The sequence below is a fragment of the Aedes aegypti genome, chromosome 1, assembly GCF_002204515.2.
Source record: "Aedes aegypti strain LVP_AGWG chromosome 1, AaegL5.0 Primary Assembly, whole genome shotgun sequence".
Taxonomy (NCBI): domain Eukaryota; kingdom Metazoa; phylum Arthropoda; class Insecta; order Diptera; family Culicidae; genus Aedes; species Aedes aegypti.
This window is the reverse complement of record NC_035107.1, coordinates 166,062,888-166,088,038: the sequence shown is the minus strand read 5'-3', so window position 1 is coordinate 166,088,038 and position 25,151 is coordinate 166,062,888. Positions and strand designations below refer to the sequence as shown.

Sequence of the window (25,151 nt, the reverse complement as noted above, 5' to 3'; positions counted from 1 at the left end):
AGGAAGTCTTCATTTCAAATTTTTTGTCAATATTTACTATTATATGGCGGGGATGAGATTCGATTCCAGGTCCTCGGTGTGACTGGCGTGAGTTATAACCGTCTACACAAACTATTTAACATTTGAAAACAACTTAATTATCTAGTATGGCAAAATAGGGAATAATTGTGTCCATAAGTGGTACACCAAACCCAACTACAATAAAATATTTCCTTTCTATCATTAAATAATTCTAAAGAGTTCAAATTTTTCAAAATAAATAAAACCTTTCGAATTTATTTGATTGACAGCAATTTCAAACTTTTCTTGCGAAATAAGCGCTTCGGTGTATTTTTTTTTTTCAATTTGACGTAACAAACGGCGAATTTATCCTTATTTATTTCCGTGGAACTCCACGAAATTCCGTTTATTCAAAATATCGCATACCCTTACTAAGTTGGGTTCGGTAAAAACTGAGCCATATTCACGCCGGTCGGTGCCAGGGTCTGAAAACGATCGCCTATCGTATTGGATTTCTCACTTCGTGTTCCCAGGCGTGCGGTGTCCTTTTTTTCTGGTCAAATTTCGTTTCCTGGTGGAAAGCTAAATTTTACTAGGAAATAAAATGAAACAAAACAGTTTCAAATGGCGTTGATGTCATTATGTTTTTGTTTTCGCACTCGAGCTACAGGCGACTGCTGATGTTTCTTCGTTGTTTCGAAATAGCTCCCAACGAAAAAGTTCAGTCTGAATCTTCTTCTTCTATCATTGTAGGTCTTTGTTTAGACGAGAAAGCTGAAAACACATTCTTTTTATGTTCATAGCATCCAGGACGCATTATGAGCAAAAATGAAATTTGGCCAAGTAAATCTGCTAACGCTCTCGAGTATAGCATACTCTGAGGGAAAAAGTTAAAAAATTCTTGCAATTCAATTATATCGATGTTCTTTAAAAGCTTAATGATGAAATTATTGTTGAAGTATGTTACTTTGGAAAGCTGAAATCTATTTAAATACTGGTTGTGAGGATCGTTCGTGAACCTTTCACATAGACGGCACATGTCATAGGATGATAAGCTAATTCTCGTTGTATTAAGGTTTAATTAACGAGAAACTGATATTTTCCCTGTTTTGCAATGAATAATACTGATACGAAATTATGTCAATAATTTCTTCCACACGACGGCTGTGAAATAAGATTTTAACCCGTATAGGCCTGAGTAAAAGCAAAAATACTAAAACCCTTACCATTCAGCGAGTACTTAACGGATTCAAATATTATTCTCACAGTTGAAAACCGGAATTTTCGACACGCGAAAAATGGATTTTCTCCGAATCCATGCGTCGGAGCTACGTCGGGCAAGGTGCGCTGCGTAGTATACCACGTCCGCTGTCCAGCGCACTACGCCCGACGTTAGGTTCAACGCATAGATTTAGAGAAAAATCGGTTTTCGCGTGTCGATGATTCCGGCTTTCAACTGGAGACGCGATATTTTTTGTCAGTATATTGGCCCACATATCTAGTTTCTAGAAGTGGCCGGAGGAACTCGGGAATATTCGTGTAGCCAGAGTTATAGCGGTGGGTCACTGGGTCAAGTCGGGAAGAAAAAGGCAATTTCCTGGGACATACCAAGTTATCTTTATTTATTTCCAATGGCACTAACTTTATTTTGCATAAATCATTAAGATCTGATATTCAACATTATAAATGAATAGTTTTGCACCATTTAGAGTGTACCAGATGCGCCCTGAAGAACCGGCTCTAGATTTGTTAGATACTGAACCGTTTCAAATATATAAAAGTATAGATCGAACATAATTGCCGTAGCGGTAAACGCGCAGCTATTCAGCAAGACCAAGCTGAGGGTCGTGGGTTAGAATCCCACCGGTCGAGGATCTTTTCGGGTTGGAAATTTTCTCGACTTCCAAGGGCATAGAGTATCTTCGTACCTGCCACACGATGTACACATGCAAAAAATGGTCATTGGCATAGTAAGCTCTCAGTTAATAACTGTGGAAGTGCTCATAAGAACACTAAGCTGAGAAGCAGGCTCTGTCCCAGTGGGGACGTAACGCCAGAAAGAAGAAGAATAATAGTTCACTAAAATGCGTTCCCATAAGCTTGACACAGATGTGAAGATACAAATTGTGCACTTTATCATAAGTTTGAGGCATCCCGGGGACCCGAAAATGGTCATTGGTAGGATAAATCAAATGCAGTTAACATAATCATTCAATTTAATCGACTATCAGAAGGTTTACGCTGATGCGTTTTCTTAAAACTCCTTGATATAGAGACCACATTATAGCCGATTCTGGAAATTATCTGTGACTTGAAATTTTCCTACCTCCAGGGACACAGCAGCACAGAACCCTTGTCGCCCGACCTGAACCAGTGATCCACCACAATAACTCCGGCCACATGAACATTCCCGAGATCCTTTGACCACTCTTAGAAACAAGATATGTGTACGAGTATACTGACAAAAAATAATTGAAATCCGTAAGGTATTCGCTGAGCGGTGAGAGTTTTAGTAAACAAAATTATCACTTATCATCGCCCTTTACCGTTGTATTACAGTCACAATCATTTTCATTTCTCAAATCATAACTAACAATTTTCTGATATATAGTGATCAGAATACAACACTTCAACGTTATAATGATATGTTTTACTAAATTTTTTAGATTTTTTGACATATCCTTCCATTCCTCAAAATTTTAACAACTTAAATATTTTAATATCTAGTGAATACCATTATTTGAGTATTTTGAATTTTTTTTTTAAGAAATTTTCATGCCGCCCTTATTTTTTCTTACGCTAATATGAGTTAAAACTCGAACAACGATTCTTACATTAATAACCCGTATGTGACAAGCGCTCAATATAAAGCCATAAATTCAAATCGTTTTTTTTCTGAACTTCTAAATTGCATCTATGACATGCAGCACACATTATTCAAGATATTTCTTAGCAACGTCCCAGAAAAGATTGTCAAAATTTCGCGTGGTACCAAGATATGCAACATTATGCCTCTTACGTGCAACAGACATGCACAACTTGAGAAGCAGACAGCGTTTGCTGGCTGCTTCTTTGCATTTTTGAAAAACATTCTCTGTAACGGTATGGTAGTCCCAAACTTGCTACCGCTCGCGAATGTCTTGCGGCAGTTGCCGTTGGGACATGACGTGATTCCGTCCACCCACCTACGTGGAAATTTTCAACTCACCAACAGATAGTCTGGAATTGGGTTGAAATCTTCTGAAAATATCGGTTTTTATCGTTCAAAGTCAGCTGAATAGTCAACGTTTGAGTTTATTTAATGCAATAGGGACTTGTTTTGTAAGCCCATTTGTTCATTCATATTTTCCCCAACATATCTTTTAGATCAACGATAATGAAAATCTCGAACTTAAATTCTCAAGATGAGGACTGTAACAATAAATGCGATTCAACTTTGATAAACCTTTTTGTCTTGTTTTGTTTTCTGGCAAATCTTCACAATTATATAAATGTTGTACAGGCCAATAAGTTTCTTAAAAATTATATATCATGTTAGTTTTTGGTGGGTGGATACCCACCAAAAATGAAATTTGTTCAAATTGCAGTTTTCCTAATTATTTAAGGACTTAGTATTTTATATTGAACATAATTCTTATAAGAAACTATCAAACAATATATACTGAGCTAAAACTTTTGTCTACTCTTCTAAACAGAGATTTTAAAAATCAAATAGAAGCTTCAAGAAATCTTAGTATTTGAAAAAAAGTTGCTAGCCATGTTGACTTAAAACATTTTTTTTTTTTGATCTTTGAAAGCCAATCTTGAACTACTTTTATGCTTAAAAGTCCTGTTTGGACTATTAATGCTTATATATTTTGTTTTGAATAATTCCTAATTCAAAAGTATTTTAATTTTTACTTGAATTGCCTTGTTTTGATAGAGTAGGTTCAAACCATCACATTTTTGATAAAATACGTGCAGCAAAATAGCTTCAGATGGTGTCCGGGACTTTTTTCAAAAACTTGGGTTTTCAATATACTTTGGACCTCTATATATTTTGGACCCTTGTATATTTTGAACCCTCTGCAGTCCATGGGCCATTTTGTAACAAATTTCCAAATTTAAATCAAAAGATCGATTCTGATTACCGTAATCCGGGGTAACATTGATCAGCGGGGTAACATTGATCGGGATGACTCATCTTGTTAAACGTTCAAATAAAGATTTATTGATGAAACATTTTCGAACCATGAATGGTGCCTCTCTTTCGTATATTCATAAGCTAATGATAATTAAGGTTTTTGCCAAAATTGCGTTTGATTCATGCGCAAATTTGTCAACTTTTTGAAACAATGATTTCTATCATTTTCACTGACACTACCGAAAATTCATGTCTCACATGAGTTCTGCAGACGATGTGATCAAGGAAAATACGGGTGTTACTAAAAATGGCATCGCCGAAAACGATTCCGTTGTCAAATCTTTCATAAGTTTATTCAATTAGGCAACATTAACTAATTACTATTACGAATGTAGAATTTCCTGAGGAAATTGCCTACTTTTAGGCGTATTTCGCGGTTCAAGGTGTTTTTAATTTTGAAATAACTCAAAAAGTAAATGACTTGTAAGAGTTTGGTCTTCATATTCGGCTTCAGGGGCCCTGATTTTAGTAAGTAACGACATTTCCAATATTAGCGAACGTTGTTTACTTGGGTGATCAATGTTACCCCATATCAGCTGAATCAAAAAATCACTTAAAACATTTATTTAAACATGTTTAAATCTTTCGAAAAACAAAATAAAGTACATAGTTAGGAGCGGTGGGTGCCAGTACTTGTTTTAAAAATATGAAACTTGTAACATTTGTATTGTGAAATGAAAAATTTAAGAAAAACTTAAAAAAATGATCAATGTTACCCCGGATTACGGTACATATTATTTGTATAAATAGGACTGATTCACACTTTCATCACCCGGGCCCCGAGTGGTGAAAATGTTTCATAGCACTTTAAGTTGAGTTTTTAACTAAAATGCATACAGACAAGGAAAATCAGGTATGGAGGGCAAATTAAATGGTCATGTGTAAGCATTCACTATATTAATAGAGGTAGCGTTTTTTTCAACGTTACAGAAAAATACTTTTTAACATAGCATCTCCATAGATAACTACGCTACTATTCCATAGATTCTTCATGGAAAATCTTCAGAGATTATTTTAATGATTTATCCAAAACTTTCTTTAGGAATACGTACAAAGACTTCTTCAAAAATTATTAAAACGATTCTACAAGCAATTATCCCAGGAATTCGTCTTGAAATTCTTCGAATTATTTGTCAAGATATGCTAACTGGAATTTTTTCAAAATTTGCTTTAGAAAATCCCTTGGCAACATAGAATTACAACAAAAAATCTCCCAGAAGTTCATAGAAAGATTATTTCGGAATTGTTTGTATTGGTTTCTTTAGGTATTACTCTGAGACAGCTTGAGAAAATTCCTGCAGAAATTTTGCAGGAAAAACGAACAAAGGTTTATTCAAATATTGAAGCTTTCATTGTAATTTGTGTTTAAGTTTAAAAATACGAACAAAATATGATCGGATTATTTGATATTTCATTGTTTAATTATTAAAAATCGATTGAGTGTCCGGATATTGGTGCTGTCCAGAATTTAATTCATCACGCTATATAGTGGGAAATTTTATTTTGGCATATTATGCGATTTTGATTTTAGGTGTACGAATATGTGATTTTTACCGCACATTGTTATACGATGAGTGATACACTAAGTTATCACATTGTTATACTGCTTATTGTATAACAATGTGACTATACACTGAAAAATGATTTGTTTGTTTATAATATAATAATAAACAATCTACCTAAAAAAAGCTTACTTTTTCCCGGGACTTAAGTGTCGCAATCTATATTTTTATCGCTAGTTGGATCGATCATGATTTTACTTAGAATTTCTATCTCGGTAGTCACAAAAGCTCGCCAAGTGTCATTGACGCGGAAATTGCTAGCATGGAAGAAATAAATGCAGAGAATATGTGTATGCTATATCAGTTTCCTTCTATGACGACTTTATGCGAGCAACAAAAGGCAACGTTTCTGCCATATATTTATATTTGAAAATTCATGATGGGGTGAAAATGTTCATATATTTCTTTCTCTTTATTTTACAGAAGGAGAGCCCCGTGAAGCGGCAAACAGCTTCATTGGATGATAAAACAATGTGTCTGATGTTGACACCCAATCTACAGAAGTACCAACCGAAGTGAAGATCCTACATGTTTGGTTCCTGAGAATCCCAACAGAACGTGTCCGCTGAGCGATGAATAAAACCCTTAAAGCGAAAGGCAGTCAGTGGATAGAATGAATATTCGTCCTCGTATTTCTATGCGCAGGCAAGTGGATTAAAGAAAATGAAGCTATAAATTTGATATTCTGGTATCGATAGCGAAATGCGAAGGCAAACACAAACATTGCTAGTGGAAAGCGAGAAAATGTGAAAAGATGTGTTTATGTTCATGATTGATCCAATTTTTCCTTCTTCTTGACGGCGAATCTGACACGTGATGACATTTTGTCAGCAACCTGAATGTTGCTGGAAAAAACTACCATTGCTGGAACCATCCCCTACCGAACACAGTAGGCTATGTGCAATGCCTCTGTTGGAGGACGCTCGTCAAAGGAAACGTGGAACTGGTGGAAAAAGCACAGTGAGTGATTCAAGTAGTAATGGTGGTGATAAAGTGCTAAATAAACCAAAGCTCACCTCGTCTCGAAGCGGAACGGAAATGGTGAAACGAACAGCAGTGTTGTTGACAGTGGTTACCCTGGTGACGGCATTTCCAGCCAGCTACGGAAGCTACGCCGACACGGAAGATTTGATCAACGAGCTCGACAGACCAAGTAAGTACACCTACTTGGAGTTTGGTAATGATGGGTGTGCCCGAAGAGGGTGTAAAGAATATGATTGCCATTCTTCCTTCCTCAGTTTAATACGTATAACTGACGTGAATCGAAAGTCAGTCTCTGCTGCAGAAGGTAAAGAATGTGGTCTGTGAAATTTCGAACTCGTTTTTTTCATACGAGCATTCAAAAACATTCAGGAGTTTGGAAATTATAATATGTCTATGTTTTTTGTACAAATGGAATGCCATCGCAAATGGCTTTAATTTAATAAAGACATTTAGTAGAAATTTTCTAAAAAGAATCATACAAACCATACTTTTTCGACCAAGATTGAATCATTGGTATAACGTTCTACAAAAGATTTAAAAATTAAATAGAAACATTGAAAACCTGCCCTTTTTTAAATTTGATGAATCACTAAGAGTGATTTGGTTATTCCTAATGGAATACAAAAGAATTGAGCAACATGTCTTCTTATACTACCAATATCAGAAAAATACAGTATAAAAGAAAATAAAAATAAAAACACATTAGCAAATCGAAATTTTTACATTAGAAATTTACTGCACCTAATAGTATTATGGAGTCTATAAGCTGGTCTAAACTGGATGCTCTGATGATTGAATTGATGTAAGAAACCTCCATCACAGATAAAATGTTTCGAAAGTGAGTTTGATTGAAACGTTTCAAACAATGTGAAATTGTCACCTTTAAACAGCATATAATCTACGAATAAGTAATTCATAATAACTTGTTGACTATATGACTCTCTTATGATTGTATGGCTTTGTCATAGGTAATGCACAGTGAAAACAATGGGTTATAAAATGTTAATATGCAAATTCCAAACAACGATGCCATCATGATCGCATTTTCCAGGCTTCCAGCAACTCTATAGTGTATCTTTAAAATGCTTTAAAATGTATAAATTATGCATTTGAAAAAGTACAATGGATTTAGTAATTTGAAATGTTAGCGAATTTGAATTATTAATGCCTTAATTAACATATTTTTCCATATCTACCTATAGGTATTCCATTACACAGCTTGAAGATATATTGTCATATTTTTCCAAATAATCATAATCATTCCAAATATTCTCAATTTAAATCTAAATACATCTTGGTTGTCCTATAAAGACCTTTTCATATTTTCTTAAGTTTCTATTACTTTAGGTTGATTTTTGTTCATTTTAAAGGTGTTTGGAATTTTGTCGCGAAATTTTGATTTCCGGCCCAAAGTACGAAGAGATCAAAACGGCCGAAAATACCAAAATTCCCCTATCTATTAACAAGTTTCATAAATTTGATTACTATGATAATGCTGATATTACAAGTAGGGTAGATGTACCAATAGTAGAAGTACGATTGATCTCCATTGATCTCCGCTTAAATTCAAGAAGCGCAATTATTGTTGTAACGGGAAGTAACGACCATTGACTTACCGAGAAAAAATATTTCATCGCAGTAACCATAGTTGCGGTTGTTGCGGTATCCGTTGTTTTCTTATGAGAACCTCCACTAAAAGTACAGTTAATCACAACTATTTGTACAAGTAAGATAAGTTTAGTAATTTTAGTAACACTTCATCAGTTTCAAAGCTGTTTACGCACATATAACGTCCGGAGGTCCGCGGTGATATAATCACTATAAAAAACACCTTCGCGCGGGATAAACAAGACCGTTTATTGGGATACGAAAAATACACTCTATTTTGCGGGTTAAAGTGACGACGTGTATTGCCGACGGCTATCGAACGCGACCGTTTGATTCTAACTAACTTGCTGTATTTACATAATGCTGCCTATACCCCGTAGAGGTGGATAGAGTGATAGTGTTCGACTGTTCGATACCTACAAAGCCTTTTTTTTTTTTTTTTTTTTTTCATGCAACTAGGAGTTTAAAAATCTTCATAGACTGGCCTGTATATGTTCATGCTCATGCCAGTGTAATTTTTGGCGCGGTGTGGGATCCACAAAGTGCTTTCCCCACTAAAAACACTCTCCTAGGTTTAGTACCATAACCCTCCGGAACCACCTTCCGGTATTACTTCGGAGGGGAGGCTAACGTGCTGAGCGCACCTCTTCAATTTGTTATTCTACATGCTGAGCCCTTCGGCTCCTGAGCCCTTCGGCTCCTGAGACCTTCGGCTCCTGTTAGCAGTTTTAAAACCGTTCAACGTTGTGCCTCATGCTGAGCCCTTTGGCTCCTCACGTTAGTAATTTGTTAGTACCTATTTTCGCCCATTGGCGACCCGTCAATTTGTTAGTACTTACATGCAACATTCTGAGCCCTTCGGCTCCAGTTTGTACACTACTCTGCACTCATTCAGAGCGCGTACTCACACAGTTACGACGACCTTCTCCTTTTCTTTGTTCAGCTGGTAGGATGCCGAGGTCGGTCCAACGATTCCGGTTGAGCATAACTTCCGGTTCGTAGGCGCCTCGACTACCCATTACCAGCGTCCCGACGCACTCTACTCGACTAGTCCCCGACGGTGGACCTAGTCTACACCGACGAAGAATTCCCCGGCGGTGAAAATTCTCCCGAGACCGATTCTTCTTTTTCTACGTTTCGAGCCGACCGGAAGGGTGCCGAAGTCAGTCCAGCGATTCCGGTGGAGCCTAGCTTTCGGTTCACTGGTGCCCCGACCTACAAAGCCTATATGTGGGCAATAGTATGCGGCAATCAGCTGTGACTGCGGGTGTTGTGTTCGACACACTGAGAGTGAGTGACCACGCGCTAGGGTGGTACTCGCAACATAAATTCAATATAATTAATTCACTTTTGGCGCAACCATAGCCGGCCGCCTTGAAACCTACGGATTTCAATATCTGCTAGTTGCATACTAACTAATCTGACTGAATTACGGTTCTAGTTGATTACATCTAATCGAATTCACTTTGTTACTTCTTCTAACTCTTGCTGATGTTCATTGGATTGTTGAAGACTCGCTGCACGGTTTGTGAGCGATCTCCCTTCTGGTTGCTGGCACGGAATCTTGGTGGTTGCTCTTCGGATTTCTGCTGAATCAGCGACTTGCTTGATGACGTTGACGGGATGGTTGTTGTTGACGGATTGATGTTCGGATTTCGCTCGATACCTTCCTTACACGGACGATGGACATCGATCGACGGCGCGTACTCTTCAAGGGTTGTCCTGCGGTCGTCTCCGACGACGGTGGGGTAGGGGCATCACACGTTGCTACAAATGATAGGGTGCTTTTTCAACTGGATTTAAGAACTTTACAATGACTTGCCTGGAACGGAGGCCCATGAGGCCTCCGCAGCCGCTACCAGCGGCGATGACGATGACCCAACGGATGATAAAACGGATGCTGTACGTATCACATCGAATGCCGAGAATATCCTGACGGTTGCGGTGAGCTCTTACCGCTTCTATGGTGTTCACGATCCGGTTGCCACAGTGCCAATCCTTGAGTTGGCCAAACTCCGACTGACGCTATGAATTGCTAGACCATGGGAGGATTGTCAGGTGGTACCTCGACGAGACGAAACGGGATTAGCGTACGGTGGTAGGTTGAGTCGATGGACCCAGAAACAAAACGAAAACTCCTCTGCTTGGGGAGCTCCTATGCTTGGACGGACTTCACAGGACTTGATGACGATCACAGCAACCTTCACCAACATGCATATACCTCGAGAAATGGGACTTATAAACAAGATCTTGGACGAACGATGGTTGACTTCGGACGACGGAATGTCCCGGAGACCCGGGACCGGGTAGAACAGCGGCTATGGGGTATGAGACTTCGATTACTTTTTTGAATGATTGAAAAATACAAAAACTTACTGGAATGCGGAGGCCACGTGGACCTCCGCGGATGCCGAAGCACCACATGTGGAGGCGAGTTATGCCCCTTCGTTTGACGACGTTGCGTTGTCCCTGATCGGGAGCACGCAAATCTTCGAAATTGCTCTTCGAAAGACCCCATTGCTGGTGCGCACGTCTACCACTCGGATGTTATCGTCCGATCCACGAAAAACCTCAGTAACACGGCCGAGGCTCCATTTCAACGGCGGAAGCCGCTCGTCCATCAACAAAACCATTGTTCCAACGGCGATGTTGTCACGTTGCCTTGTCCACTTCGTCCGGTTGTGCAAGTCGGAAAGGTACAGTGTAGTCCACTTCTTCCACAGCTTCTGCGTGTAATCTTGCGCCTTCTGCCAGACGGAGAGACGATTGGCCGGGATGTTTTCCAAATCAGGTTCAGCGATAGCGGTTAATGGTCGTTGAACTAAAAAGTGCCCAGGTGTGAGCGCTTCAAAGTCTCCTGGATCGTTGCTGATTGGAGTGAGCGGTCTGGAATTCAACACCGCCTCAACCTGCGTGAGTACCGTCTGCATTTCGTCGTACAGCAAAGTTCGCGTTCCAATAATCTTCTTGAAGGTGATCTTGAAGCTCTTCACTGCTGCTTCCCAAAGGCCACCAAAGTTTGGCGATCTGGCAGGGATGAATTTAAACTCAATCTGCTCAGCTGCGGCGTTGCAGGCGACGGCGTTCTGGAACTGCTGTTGCTCGAATAGGTTCAACAATTGTCGAAGTTCCCGTTTGGCTCCGACGAAATTCTTGGCGTTGTCGCACATTATCAACGCTGGGCGACCTCGACGGGCGGTGAAGCGCTTCAGGGCTGCCAGGAATGCCTCAGTGGTAAGATCGCTGACTAGCTCGACATGGACGGCTTTGACCACTAGACACACAAATACAGCTACAAAGCATTTCACTGGAGGGCTGCGACGATGAGGATAGGAGACCAGGAATGGTCCACAATAATCCACTCCAACCTTGAGGAATGGCGGTGCCGGATTTACTCTTTCCGGCGGCAGCTCTGCCATTAGCTGTTCCTGGCATCTTGGTCTCGTTCGGAAACAGGTGACACATTCGTGAAGGACCTTTCGCACAAGCTTCCGGATGTTCAAAATCCAGAATCGTTCTCTGGTGCTAGCGATGACCACTTGCTGCCCGGAATGAAGCATCTTCAGATGGTAGTGCTGGATTATCATCGGAGCGAGGGGATGACGGTGGTCGATGATCATTGGATGCTTCCGGTTTTCCGAAACTGCTGCGTTCTGCAGCCGGCCGCCAACGCGAAGAATTCCATCTCTGAGCTTGGGATTCAATGCCGATATTTTGGAAGAATCATTCACCTGATCCTCCCGGGACAAGCTTGCTATCTTCTGCGGGAAGCATTCCAGTTGAGACAGCCGCACCAACTGTAGCAGTGCGTCGTCGTACTCTTGCGAGCTGATAAACCCAGTCTTCTTGGAGTTCTGGTTGGTTCTCTGGGCGTTATGGCGGAATCGGCGAATCCAAGCTACAAGACGAACAAGTGACGACAGTGACGAGCGTAGCGAAAAGATTTCGCTAGGAGGAATTGCTTGTAGCGGCAAGGCTACCGTTTTTCGTTCTTCTAACGATGCTGGGTCAAGTTGCTCCACGGTAACTGCAGAATCCTCAGGCCAGAAGTTCCGACCTTGATGCAGCCAAACTGGTCCGTTAAACCAGAGGGATTGGTATTCAAGCTGGGCAGCTGATATACCCCGAGAAAGAACGTCGGCCGGGTTCTCGTTTCCTGCAACATGATTCCAGACGCCACCCCTTGTTAGGTGCTGGATCTCGGACACCCTATTCGCAACGAAAGTCTGCCATCGTGACGGTGTGGACGCAATCCAAAACTTTACGATGTTGGAATCGGTCCAAAAAAACGACGGAATTGCCAACTGAGTGGCCTGATTGACCTTCTCGTACAGGTGACTGAGCAGTAGAGCGGACGACAGTTCGAGACGAGGTGTGGACAGCTTGCGTTTCTTCTTCTTCAAGTCTTCCAGCGGCGCAACTCTCGATTTTGACATCATTAGCTGGACACGGACGATGCCGTCGTGGGAGGTACTTCGGAGATACAAGCATGCACCGTAAGCACTGTCCGAAGCGTCGCAAAATCCATGCCATTCGAACGAAGTGCAACTCTCGGAATAACCGACCCATCGTGGAATGCAGATGGATTCCAGCGAACTGAGATTCCTCCGGTACTCCAACCAAAACGTTTGAAGATTTTCTGGAAGAGGCTCGTCCCAGCTCACTTGCAGTTTCCACAAGGTCTGAATGAAAATCTTGGCTTCGACGACTACAGGACCCACCAAACCCAACGGGTCGAATAGCTTGGACGCATCGGAAATTACGATACGCTTCGTGACGATCGACGTACTACTCCACTTGGGAACGGTGAAGTTGAAGTCATCGGAATTCGGACACCAGACGAGGCCCAATGTCTTCACGGTGGCAGTTGGTGGTGGCGAATCCATTTCGAGAACCGTTCGCTCATCACGCAGATGCGGTTGCAGATCGCTGAGTACTGCTTCGCAGTTGGAGTTCCACTTACGTAAAGTGAATCCAGCCGAATCGGTCAGACTGGTCATCTCTTCAATCAGTTGCTTGCCTTCTTCGGGGTTGTCGACTCCAGTAATCATATCGTCGACGTAGAAATCCTTCCGTACAATCTTTGCTGCGGTCGGATGAGTTGATTCTCCGTCCTTGGCCAGCTGCACCAAGCAGCGCGTTGCGAGAAACGGAGCCGACGCGGTACCGTATGTAACGGTCGTCAACTGATAGATCTGGATCGGCTCTTCCGAAGACTTCCTCCACAAAATCAGCTGCAACTTCTGGTCTCGAGGGCACATGTTGATCATCCGATACATTTTTGCTACATCGGCCACAATGCCGATCCGGTGCAAGCGAAATCGAGCGTGAATCGAAACGAGGTCGTCTTGAACTACAGGCCCGACCATCATTCCGTCGTTGAGCGAAATGCCGGACGTGGTTTTGCACGAAGCGTCAAACACTACGCGCAGCTTTGTAGTAGTACTGTCCGGTTTCAATACGGCGTGATGCGGCAAGTAATAACACACCGATCCAGCCAACTCCTCTTCGCTTACTCTCTCCATGTGACCCATCGACTCGTATTCCGCCATGAACTCCAAATACAGTTCCTTCAGCTGCGGATTTGCAGCGAATCGCCTTTCCAGGCTCGCAAACCTCCTTTCTGCGCTCTTTCTGGAATCTCCCAATCGCTCAATGATGTCTTGTTTCCTTGGCAACGTCACCATGAAACGGCCGTCACTGTCCCGGACAGTAGTTTGCCGGAAGATTTCTTCACATGTGGATTCTTCCACTGAGTACGTGCTCGTATGGCGGCAGCTTTCAAGCTCCCAAAATCGCGTGAGCTGCTCTTGGAGATCTGCTGTAGAACACAACGTTGTGGAAGTCACTGGTACGGTTGTTCCAGAATCAGTAACGCAGCCTGCCACAATCCACCCAAACACCGTATTCTGGAAGGTAGGCCCTTCGTCGCTTAGTCGGAATCTTCCCTCTTGCAGCAGGTCGAGGTAGTATTCAGCACCGATGATGATATCGATGTCCGACGTTTGGTAGAAATCTGGATCCGCTAGCACGACGTGATCTGGCAGATTCCACTGGCTGATGTCGAAACCTTCACATGGGAGTGGAATCGTCATATGCGATAGGACGTTGAACCGCATTTCTTCCTCGAAGTTAGAGATGTTCGCGAAGCGCGGCCTGACCAAGCCGCTAACTGCCTTGTTGGAGACATTTGATGATCCTCCGATTCCCTTGACCGTGAGATAATTCGGGAACTCCTTGAGGTTCATTCGACGACAAAAATCGGATGTGACGAAACAATACTGCGAGCATGAATCTAAAAGCGCTCTGGCCAGCATCGTACGCCCGGCATCATCACATATCTGCACCATGGCAGTTGATAGGAGAATTTGTGGCGAAGAAGTTTTCGTGTGCGATGGGAGGGATACAGTGTTTTGCAATGTGTTCGATTGATCTGTGACGAGCTGTGGGTTGGTGTTTTGCGAATGTGTTTGGACAATTGATAATGAAGTGGAAGGTTCGTTATGGTTTGTGGTGGATGCTGTCTGGTGTGTTGGTGTTCCCGATTGTGCTTGTTGTGTTTGCGGTTGAAGTTCACTTGGGGGTTTCTTATTCGTCGGTGGAACGGAGGATTTATTAGCACTGTTTGCTTCGGCATGAAGCAGAGTATGGTGTTTTCTTCCACATTGACGGCAGAATCCCTTACTGCAGCTCCTTGCCAAGTGACCCGATGACAGACAGTTCATGCACAATCCGTTCTTCCTCACAGCATCATATCGCTCGGCTATCTTCATCTTCTGGAACCTTTTGCACAGAAACGCTGGATGGAACGGTTCGGAACAAAAGCAGCAACGACCACCTGTGGTCGACGGATGACTCACGCTCATCTTTGGTCTCTTCATCTCGACAGTGGGGGGTTTGCTTGAGCCAACGGATTGGAGAACGGCGCAGTGATTCTTCAGGAAGGTAATTAAGTTTCGATAGGTTGGTACTTCCTTCGAATTATGCGACGCCTCCCAAAATCGCAGTGTGGTGCTATCGAGCCTCGAACATACCATGTAAACCAGCATCGTACTCCAGCCTTCGGTATTCTGGTCCATCTTCTGCAACATCTGCAGGTTTTTCTCGAATTCGCTGATGAGCTGGCTCAGCGATTCGTAACTCTCCCGTCGTATAGCTTCAATACCGAAGATCGCATCGAGATACGATTTCACTATCAACTTTCGGTTATGATACCGCTCTTCCAGTGCGTCCCAGGCGACTGAGTAGTTGGCAGCGGAAAGCTCGATGGAACAAACCTCTTGGAGTGCTTCTCCAGACAGCGACGATCGGAGGTACGTAAATTTGTCCATATCCGTGAGCTCACGATTCTGATGAATGAGGCTTTGGAACGCATCACGGTACGAGACCCATTCTTGCAGTTTGCCGCTGAATGTTGGGAGCCTTATCTCCGGTAGCTTCACCCTCGATTGAATCGGCTGTGTAGCTGGAACCGATGATCCAGAGTTTGCAGAACTCAATTTGTGCCACTTCAACAACGCAGCTTTGGCCTTGCAGTAGCAGCTCTCCACATCCTTGAAAACGGCCGCACTTTCATCTTCACGCTTCTTCGATGAACGCTTCAGCCGTTCTTGACGCTCTCTTCCCGACTCCTCGGGGTCTTCTTCCTGGTCTTCGTCGGCTTCATCCAGCACCACGTCGATCTTCTCGTGCACTTCATGAAATTCGTTAAATGCACTTTCTAACAGCTGCAAACGAACTTCCACCTCATCTTTATCACGCTTTTCTTGGTAGTCACGCACAAACGAAGCCACAGAGTCCAAACTGTTCCGTATGCGCTTCTCACGTTTGATTAAACTGCGTAAATCGTCCGTCATGATTCACTACCGTACACTAAAGTCACTGTTAAAAGTTAATGTTCACAGCACTGAGGAGTTCGTTTGCACTGTCCACTTTCACCGCACTATTCACTGCCACACTGTAAAACTGCACTGCTGACTGCGAATCGACTCAACGTTCCACGCGCCGCGAGACGAACGAACCACCCAAGGATGACAACAACAGCGGAGGGGAATTCGACTAACGAATAATCCGAGTAAATTAGAGACAGCAAATCCAAACCACAGGGACCAATTCCACTAAATAAAGCCAAATACACAACGTCGCATGCAAATTTTAAATTTATTTCTTTCAATGGCCAGCGCAATGGCTACTCAACCCACAGTGGCTCTCGTCATGCAATTCGCCACAGATTACACATGCAATTTTGTACTTCCCTGTGTACTGCAATCCGCCGATGTCCTTTCGTCCAACTAATCGAAGTCACACTCCGCAGCCCTCCCCTTGGTTATGCGACCTGGCCGCGATGGGAGGGCCCAATCCATTAGCCCATAAGATGGAAACCAAAGGCATAGCCTGTAGTGGTGGTATCACATTTTGGCACTTTTGCTTGAAGCCGCGTCACAATTCATCTGGCATAGACGCACCAATCTCTCGGATGTGATCCAACGGACATTCTGCGCCGCTAATTGAATTGGCGCCCACCTCGAGTAATCAGTTCCATTCGAAGTGGGCGTCAATACGATAGGCGACGTACAGTTTTCGTTTTGCTAACCAGGATGATCCGTAGCCACTCTTACTATTAGCTAGCTAGGTACATAATTCTCATGTAACAACATAGGAAATAACAAGGCATTGACTAACAAGTTCACTGAGTAGAAGAATGTGGCGTCAAAGTTATTTTGATTATGTTTTTCACAATCCAGATTGAAATCATAATAAGAAATACCTATTTTTTTAACAATGGTATTCAGAACAATCTAAGTCCAGCTTCATTTTCGCAAAATTTACGTATTAGATAGGGAGTAGGCGTTATGAAGCATTGCAATTGCCACCGAAAAGTGAATCTTGTGTGAAATTACGCTATGTTGAAGCTCAATGTTAAATGAAACCTTATGCTTAACTATCGATGAACATCTAAACGGCGCAGAGAAGGAAGATCAGGACAGAAGGAGGAATGGCCTCATCAGTACGGCGGATGAGGGAGACGTGCCAACTCCCACAATAGGTGACGTTAAGGATGCTATCAAACAGCTCAGGAACAACAAAGCAGCTGGAAAGGATGGTATTGGAGCGGAACTTATTAAAATGGGCCCGGACAGGTTGGCCACTTGTCTGCACCGATTGATAGCCAGGATCCGGGATACAGAACAGCTACCGGAGGAATGGAAGGAAGGAATAATATACCCAATATGCATAAATGGTGACAAGTTAGAATGTGAGAACTATCGAGCGATCACCATTCTTGATGCAGCCTATAAAGTGCTTTCCCAGATCATCTTCCGCCGTCTATCGCCACTGGCAAGTAGGTCTGTGGGAAGTTATCAAGCCGGTTTTGTGGACGGGCGATCGACGACCGACCAAATCTTTATGTTGCGGCAGATTCTCCAAAAGTGTCGCGAATATCAAATCCCTACGCACCACCTATTCATCGATTTCAAAGCGGCCTATACCATCGACCGCGAAGAGCTATGGAAGATATCGGGTGCATTATCGGACCCGTTTGAAACACGCAAAGGACTTCGACAAGGCGATGGTCTTTCCTGCCTCCTGTTCAATATTGCGCTAGAAGGTGTTATGAAACGGGCGGGTTTCAACATGCGGGGCACGATCTTCAATAAATCCAGCCTGTTCATCTGCTTTGCTGACGACGTGGAAATTGTCGGAAGAACGTTCCAGGTGGTTGCTGAACAGTATACCAGGCTGAAACGTGAAGCAGATCGGGTTGGATTGAAGGTAAATACGTCGAAGACGAAATATCTGCTGACTGGAAGAACCGAGCGCGATAGAGCTCGCATAGGCAGACGCGTGACGATCGACGGGGATTAGTTCGAGGTGGTGGACGAATTTGTCTATCTCGCATCATTGATAATGTCGGATAACAACTGCAGCAGAGAAATTCGAAGACGTATCATTGCCGGAAGTCGTGCTTACTATGGACTTCACAAGACCTTGCGGTCTGATAAACTTCACTTCCGTACTAAGTGTACCATGTACAAGACGCTAATAGACGATAGTCCTCTACGGGCATGAGACGAGGTTAATGCTCGAAGAGGACCTGCAAGCGCTAGGAGTTTTTGAACGACGTGTGCTTAGGACGATCTTCGGCGGAGTATGTGAGAACGGCGTATGGAGGAGAAGAATGAACCTCGAGCTTGCGCAACTCTACGGTGAACCCAGTATCACGAAAGTCGCCAAAGCTGGAAGGGTACGATGGGCGGGACACGTTGTGAGAATGCAGGACAACAATACCGCAAAAATTATGTTCAACTCAAATCCGGCCGGTACAAGACGAAGGGGAGCGCAACGAGCTAGGTGGTTTGACCAAGTGGAGCAAGATCTTGGAAGTGTAGGGCGATCGAGGAATTGGAGGTTAGCAGCCATGGACCGAGTTAGTTGGCGTAACATTGTGGCGCAGGTCATGTCTTGAAGGACGTAGAGCCAGCAAAAGTAAAAGTAAGTAAGCTTAACTATCCAATGTATCTCATATGTGTAGAATTGAATTGTTCTCTCTATGCATACAGTTAACTGTATATAGAATACTGATTGGGAAAATTAGCAGACAACAACGATGAAGGAGCTCTCCATAAGCAAATGAACGTGGGTTTGATTCCCAATCCCCTGAACAAAAAACTCTCCATCAGTTCACTTGAAAACGACACGAGCTAGCAGCTCCACACTCTATCCACAGCCGTCGCAAAGGCGGACTGACATTACGGTATTCGAGCAACGGCAAGGAACACAGCTACAAGACAACATTTTTTCCGACCTGGGTTTAGAACCAATATAGACAAGACCGAGGGAAAAAAAGACAACACCAATCCCAAAGCTTACAGACCGATAAGTCTGTCGTCAGTGATGTTTAAAATAGTGGATAAGGACTAAGGAGAGTTCATAAACTCAAAATTTATGGAAGCAATGCCTCTTTCCAAATACCAATTCGCTTACCAAAGTGGAAATCTACGATCTCAGCACTACACATGTTAGCCAACAAGATCGAGGAAACTTTTCATGCAAAGTAAATTGCCATAATGGCATTTCTTGACATTGAGGGTGCATTCGATAACGCTTCCTATTCGTCTATAGCATTTCTTAATGAAGTTGTACTACGGAGACCCAAACGAACGACGCTTCGCAGGCAGCGATTGGTCGTGAATTTCTGGTCCGCCTAAATGTCGTGTGTCCATGAAGAACCGAAAAACTTAACCCAAGCAATGACTAGTCCAGACCGTAGAAGATGGCATGAAGCGATGGTTGAGGAGATACGTTCTATCGAATCGAACGGAACGTGGCAGTTGTTGGACCTGCCAGCTAGTCGAAAAGCAGTTGGCACGAAGTGGTTGCATAATATCAAGCACAACGCAGGTGGTAAAGTGGCCCGCTTCAAAGCAAGACTTGTCGCACAGGGATACAGCCAGCAGTACGGAGCAGATTATGACCAGGTGTTTGCTCAAATTGGTTCGCCAAACAACATTCCGGACTCTACTGGCTGTTGTGGGAGGCAAAACAAGAATTGAAAGTACGGCATTTCGACGTCAAAACTGCATCCTTGTACGATATTTTACGGAAACCCCAGTGCGGCGACGGAGAAAAACTGCTTCACATCCTGGTAAAATCGTTCTTTATTATTGTTTACTTTACTCACTTATTACCAATTCAAACTAAATACGTGCCAGGGTCGAAAATATAATTTTCGATTCGGGAAGTGTAAAAACATTGCATATATCCATTTGATATCTGGGTGTTTTTATGCGGGGCTTACTGTAAATGAAAATGACCTCAGAATGTGTGTGTATTTACTGCCATTCTAGAAATGGGTCGTTGGAATTTCAGTAGAGCTATCACCTTTCATCTCCTGGTCTAAAATTGTCTGCAGATATAAAGATATCGAAGGGTATCATAAAATACATGCATACAATTTTCTTCCATAAAAGCACTGCCGGCCAGTGGGAGGTGGATTGTATCACACACACACACACACACACACACACACTAATCGAAGTCACACTCCGCAGATAACCGTTCCGTCTTGGGAATCTACTCGTCGTCTCGACCCAAGTAACCAAGTTGGGGATCCTTTCGCCAAGCAGCAAAAACATTCACCATCCACCATCGAATATTTCACTGCCCCAGAGCAATGGCGAGGATTTTATTCTTCACTGCACCACACTAATTGTTCTGGCAATAAAAGTGCCCTTTCAACCGCCGTCGGTTCACAAATTCGCGCGAAACTGATCGACACCGCGTATGATCCGGCTCGAAGGACCAATTATGTTTACGCACATATAACGTCCGGAGGTCCGCGGTGATATAATCACTATAAAAAACACCTTCGCGCGGGATAAACAAGACCGTTTATTGGGATACGAAAAATACACTCTATTTTGCGGGTTAAAGTGACGACGTGTATTGCCGACGGCTATCGAACGCGACCGTTTGATTCTAACTAACTTGCTGTATTTACATAATGCTGCCTATACCCCGTAGAGGTGGATAGAGTGATAGTGTTCGACTGTTCGATACCTACAAAGCCTATATGTGGGCAATAGTATGCGGCAATCAGCTGTGACTGCGGGTGTTGTGTTCGACACACTGAGAGTGAGTGACCACGCGCTAGGGTGGTACTCGCAACATAAATTCAATATAATTAATTCACTTTTGGCGCAACCAAAAGCAATTCAAACGCTGTTTTCAACTATTTCGTGTATCAACAAGCCAATAGTGGATTGGCAGTGAATTTATCTTGTCAAAATAATGAAAAATATCAAAAATTGAAAATATGTGCTCTGTATCTCAATATAATCTCAACTATATGGTCTCTTTCATGTTCCTTTTTTAAAAGCGTATATATTCAGAACAGTACCAGGTGTATATTGTATGATTATTTTTCACGCCAAGAAGGTTTATGAGGTTAAAAAATATGATAAATTTTACGGAAATTGTGCTAGTTTTGAAATTTTTGGTTCCCCATACATTTGGTTTTTGGGAAAAAAAAACTATTAACAATTCTCGCTGAAACCAGGCCGCCATCGGCACCCATCATTAGAATTCACCGATCGCTAGTTTTCGATAAAACTTAAGGGTGGTCCTTTCTGTTTACTCAAATTGGTGGACTCCTCGTTCGCCAGCTTAGTTTTAAACCAAATAAATGAGAGAAATAGTGCTATTTTTCAACTCGAAGATATGCAGAAGAATCATCCAGGAAGCAAATGAGCGTTACAAAATCCTATTTGATAATTTGTTTTCAAAGCTAATTAAGCTGAGTAGTAGGCTCGGTTCCAGTAGGGACGTAACGTCAGGAAAATGAAGAATAATAAGAAAAAGAGTATACGTAACCTCTAAATTCGACATGCTGAGTGCTATCAAGGTGAAAAATGCATTCTTCTAATAAAATCAGATTTTATCACTCAAAAAAATATTTTTATTCTTTACTCGACTCGAATAAAGCACCGAAGGTAGAAAACTTGTTTCTTTGTTATACAAAAAATGATAATTGTATTGATTGCACTCGCCATATACGTCAAAATCGTATAACATGATTTAGAAAATTGTTCAATTCATAGGGTAAATACCATTGCTCACCTAGATTCTGTAGCCTATCTTACGCAATTTTCCCTCAGCTTTCTGATGGTAATCTCAGAATTTAAAATTAGCGGTGCGCTAATGGTGAAAAAATTATTTTTCTAACAAAATTCAAGATTCAAATTTTTTTTCTAGTTTAAATGAAAGCTATATCCTTTCTCTATACGATGCCACTAAAATTGATATGTGTTCCAAGCGAAATATGAGACATAACACATGAAGAAATACCCAAGATATATCAAAAAAATGGTCTTTTTCGCAAACTGTTCAGCTAGCTGGCGTACGAAGGGTCCACCAATTTGAGAAAACCGAAAAGACCACCCTTAAGTTTTATCGAAAACTAGCGATCAGTGACATACAATTGGAATTCTAACGATGGGTGTCGATGGCGGCCTGGTTTCAGCGGGAATTGCGCTATCGTAGTAGGCATCTCGAAGATTGCTGGGTGACAGCTAGTATAAATATTTTTATTTGCTTCAGAAAGTGCAATTAGCCCCTCTACCAGAAGCTCCGATGTTTTTCTTTGAAAATGTTCAAATTACGAAAAGTTTTTTGTATGTGGACAATTGTTTTACTAGTTCTAAAAAGACTCCTATTTTCCAAAAAAAAATTTTGGAGATATTCCGATATTCCTTGGGAAAACGACATTTCCCATATAAAATTTAATTTTGGGTTGAGTCAATTATTCAAAAAAATAAAATATGGGCTATTATAGTTGAGGTGCCTTTCTTGAAAATAAATAAATAATAACCAGTTGAGTTGTCTCCTACAAATCCTAATATAACAGTATGAAATTTTGTGAAGTTTTCGAGCTCATATGGTTGGGGTTCTGCTTAACCGCACCAAGTGCCATTTTTCCTCAAATTGAGTTTTTATACCAGAGAACTCAAATAATCATAATCTTTCTACCATAAAAATATCGAGCAATTTGAACAGTCCCTTGTAATCTTAGATCATAAATTTTCTTTGGAAGGACACGTAAAACTGTAATTTTGTTCAGCCAGAGCGAACCATAAACCAACGAACGTCATCAGAGGGAATTTATTTTTCAGATATAAAGCCTGATTTTTGCATTTTTTTTTTTAATTCAATTCAATTTTCTACTGTTTATCTGAAAATCACATTTTGACATGAAGTGCAGGTATTGACATGCAATTATTTGTTACAATTGCTTGTTATATAAATTGTTAATCAAACAATGCAGGAGCCGTAATAAATTAACGAATTAATTTAATCTGATACTGTGTGAACAACTGAGGTGGACTTGGTGCGCTTTAGTTGTTCAGAAAATTGCATTATCGCCATCAAACCCCGTCAGACAAAGTGCACATTATTTGTTTCAAGTTTATCACCATTCATTCAAGAATTGAAAAAGACCTAGTGGTAGCTCACTAGAGTACCACTCAGAAGGCACGAGTTCGAATCCCGATGAAACTTTTTTCCTGTTGTTCTATCCGATGGCAATGGAAATCATGGTTATTTTTATATTACAGTAAAACATCAGCAGGTTAATGTACAGATGAAATGATGGTCATTCCTGGTAAACCCATCACGCATTGAACTGTGAACTTGATCAGAAAAAGGGCACCAAATGGGAGCAACTTGGTGCGCTTTGGCAGAGCAAATTTATGGTTTTCTTCGATCTTTAGAATCTACGTATGAACACTTGAGACCTTGATTCAATACATACGAACCCTTCCCAATCATACTACATAAATACTTGTGACATGGATTCCAACATGCATGGTGATGATAAACATCATTTGTCTCAAATTTTACCTGTGTTGTTGAAAACTATGAAAAACATCCAACCATACCGAACCAAGAACCAAGCCAGAGTGAACTGAGTGCTTCATATTGTTTAATAAAAGCTTATTACATCGATAATTAATGATGATTTACTTGCATATATAATTTCGGTACACTTATTGCACACTGTTAATCGCCTGTGAGCGATAAAAATAAAAATTAATCGTCCGCGATAAACTAGTGCGCGATAAGACTTTAAAGTAAAATTCCTCGGAATAAAGTTTTGGCACTTGGTGCGATTTAGCAGAACCCCGACCATATTACTGCCAGAGTGGTACCACACACATTAATACTCATTTCTCATGAACGGTTGCACCAAATCGATAATTATTCACATTCAGATTCTCATCGAAGTGTTGTTTCGAGAAGTGAATAACGGAACCCGAGAAAAAATGCCTAAGATATAAAGGTTGGCTATTGCTACGCGCGAGTTCTTCAAGAAATTTCGGAATATCTCCGGATCCTGATGACCAATAATTAAAATCAACACAGATTTTAAAAGTAGATAAGTTTTTTGAGAACTGAAACTGGTGCAATAATATTGAAAAACAATAAAGTTATCGCGATCGGATTTTTTTTTTGTTAAAAAAATATGCTGCTAGTACTGGGGTAGTAATGGCTAGTACTGGACTGGTAATGGTAGAAATTAATTAATGAGTCTGCCAATTGGTAAACCATGTAAAAATCTTCCCGATTGATTTACTTGATACACTTATCTGCCCATACCAGCATATTTTTAACATTCGACAAAAGTAGACATCAAGTGTTCATTCCAACCAGTCTTCATAAATCTTAATAGATCTTTGTCCAACAATGGCAATCACCAACGATTCAAAACGAATCGATATCGATCGCTACCGAAAATCACTGATTGGTTGACCGGGAATCCCTCGAAAGAAACATTACGTATTACGCTTGAAAATTTGAAGGCCTATACTCAAAGGAGCTCTAATATAAGTAATACTTCAATGCGATCTCGAATAGTGCTTAGCAGTTGTTGAACTCAAATTTGACAGAATATATCTCCATGAGCCGTATTATTCTTCTTCTTCTTTCTGGCATTTTGTCCCAACTGGGACAAAACCTGCTTTACAGCGAGGTTTTCTTACGAGCAGTTCCACAGTTATTCACTGAAGCCTTTCTTTGCCTATTGATCATTTTTACATTCGTATATCGTGTGGCAAGCACAGCAAAATCGCCCTGGTAAATCGATAAAGTATTCATTACGGAAAGATCCTGGACTGGTGAGGTTCAACACACGACCCTCAGTTTCGTCTGGATGAATGGCTGCACGTTTACCGCTACGGCTATCTGCGGCTCTTATGAGCATATATGGGTATAACTATTGTTAAGGGTTGAGTAGATTAGTTCATCTCTAGACTTAT

At 41.7% G+C, this 25,151-nt stretch overlaps 1 protein-coding gene across 1 annotated transcript in view; it reads left to right on the top strand.

Moving 5' to 3' along the window:
- The window catches only part of LOC5570293 (hemicentin-1), a 409,353-nt gene that overhangs the window by 24,355 nt on the left and 359,847 nt on the right, over positions 1–25,151 (top strand). Inside the window, exon 2 of the mRNA XM_021853033.1 lies at positions 6,169–6,898. Coding sequence (XP_021708725.1) covers positions 6,562–6,898 — 337 coding nt within the window. The 5' untranslated portion in view covers positions 6,169–6,561. The remainder of the gene's footprint in view (positions 1–6,168; positions 6,899–25,151) is intronic.